The sequence below is a fragment of the Mercenaria mercenaria genome, unplaced genomic scaffold (genome assembly GCF_021730395.1).
Source record: "Mercenaria mercenaria strain notata unplaced genomic scaffold, MADL_Memer_1 contig_4659, whole genome shotgun sequence".
Lineage (NCBI taxonomy): Eukaryota > Metazoa > Mollusca > Bivalvia > Venerida > Veneridae > Mercenaria > Mercenaria mercenaria.
Window position 1 is genome coordinate 57,671 of NW_026462903.1, and position 2,029 is coordinate 59,699.

At 33.4% G+C, this 2,029-nt stretch overlaps 1 protein-coding gene across 1 annotated transcript; it reads right to left on the reverse strand.

Annotated features, from left to right (window-relative positions):
* Positions 1 to 253: 253 nt before the first annotated feature.
* Positions 254 to 1,628, reverse strand: LOC128554026 (dnaJ homolog subfamily A member 1-like). Its single transcript, XM_053535236.1, has 2 exons — positions 1,491 to 1,628; positions 254 to 507 (listed from the first exon to the last, which is right to left on the reverse strand). Exons 1-2 carry the CDS (start codon positions 1,615 to 1,617, stop codon positions 269 to 271), a joined length of 366 nt encoding a protein of 121 aa, XP_053391211.1. The 5' UTR covers positions 1,618 to 1,628; the 3' UTR covers positions 254 to 268.
* Between the last annotated feature and the right edge of the window lie 401 nt (positions 1,629 to 2,029).

Here is a 2,029-nt window from a genome sequence, read left to right on the forward strand (position 1 = left end):
TAAAAACTGGCTCTTAATACGATTCCCAACTACTGTAAAATCGTTTAATTTCATGAGCATTAAATTTCGTGGTTTTGGTCAAAACGGCCATTTCGTGTGGATATGAATTCATGGATTTCAACTTTTGAACATAAAACGAATGGGAAATTTACATGTTCATTGGGATTTAATTTTGTGGAATTACTCAACCATGAAAATTAGTCCCCCACGAATATTAATGATTCAGAACTAGATGTGTGTCCTGTAAGAAATCTACACAATCTTCAACTTACTCACCTGGTAAATTTGTTATAACCAATGTTCTTTTGTCCAGTGTCTCTATAGTTTTCTGAAATCCACACAGTGCTTCAACAAGCTGTAATTCCATTTCCATAATCAAATCCAAACCGTTACGTCGGAAAGTTTTATGCTCCTTCTCGTCAAGAACAATTATTATGTCCCCTGGTTCCAATCCGGGCTCTTGGTCACCTTCTCCCGTAAATCGGATATTTTCCCCGTCCTTCATACCTGAAAGTCAAATATTTTCCAAGAATTAGAAATACAGTCTTGATAATATTCATTTTCAACAAGCAACATTATTTCAGATGGTCAAATTCAATTTAAATGCAAAGGTTGTGAATTACTTTTAACCAACATCTTAATTCTTATGACATTTTTCAAACACTTTTATAGTATGTTTGGTAACAGAATTATTGAATGAACAAACAGTTTATTTATTTGTTTATTTGGGTTTTACGGCGCACCAACACAGTATAGGTTATATGGCCCCAAACAGGACTACAAATTTTGGTTTCACATCTCATTTACATCGAAATAAAAACACGAGGTATGGAATCAAAATTTGCATACCTGCTGGAATCACAGAGTTACAGCAAAACCAAGTGTTAAGACCAAACAGACCACTTACACTGGGTTGGATCCTATTACAAATGTTTTGTAAAATTTAATATGAAAGTATTCAAAAAGCAGACTATTTCATTTCATTTTAATATAATTTCTTTTTACATTTGCATCTGTTAAATATTTGGACATTTCAAAAATCTAAACCAAAAGGCAAAGTTTTTAAGCAAATGTGTACAATCAAAATTCATTAATTTCAAATCTAAAGGGAGGTAATGATTTTAAAATGCATTTCGACTGAATATTTTGACTAAATATGTATTTGGCAATGTCATTCTTTTATACCAAGACTTTTTTGTTTGATCTAGTCTCAGTGACACAGTTTAGGTCATAAGATGACATTCAGAGCTTGTGAAGAATTAAGACATCAGCTGCACTTCTGGGTTTGGCTTAAGGCATTGGCTGGCGCCAGGGTAGAACCACCAACCTTCTGTAAGCCAGCTTGATGAAGTATTATACACCCAAAGTGCGATTTCAAACCATTATCAATGTGGGTGATTTGGTGAGAAAAAAATTAACCACTTAGCCATCAAAATAATTATTAAGAGGGAAAAAAAACGAAAATCAAACATTCTTAAAATGATAAATACCTTTGTCGACATGGACCTCCAATATTTTGTGATCATCCACCACTTTTTTTCCGAGACATCTCTTACATCTTAGTTTTGGATTAATTTGCTCCCCTTTTCCTGAACACTCCGAGCACACTGACTGCATCTGTTGAACCATCCCTGTCCCGAGCTGTCTTATGTGTACTTGCATACCGGTACCTTTACAATTTGAACATTTTTCGACAGCGCCTTCCTTCCCGCCTTTACCTAATTAGGATTAAAGGAAGAAAAGTCTTTCACTTTTTAAATAAAAATTTGCATCTACTTAACTAAATATTCTCTTTCTTAACAGCAGTACTTACTACAAATATTTAAACATAGCTAATATTTACATCAGGTATGTGCTATGAAAACGAAAAGAAAAATTGCTACTTATATTCTCTGAAACATTTTTTTTTATTTTCTGGGCTAACAAAATTCCTGTTTATGATCAAAATTGATATTTTGTGGGGAAGCAAATTTCTGGATTTAAACTTTGAACACGAAATGAACAGGAAGTTTACTTGACTGTTGGGATT

Bases quoted from the DNA above. Each gene is read 5' to 3' on its own strand.
- LOC128554026 (XM_053535236.1), bottom strand. From the start codon at position 1,617: ATGCAGTCAGTGTGCTCGGAGTGTTCAGGAAAAGGGGAGCAAATTAAT. The intron at 508-1,490 runs GTATTTATCATT...TTTGACTTTCAG, and splicing joins GGAGGTCCATGTCGACAAAG to GTATGAAGGACGGGGAAAAT.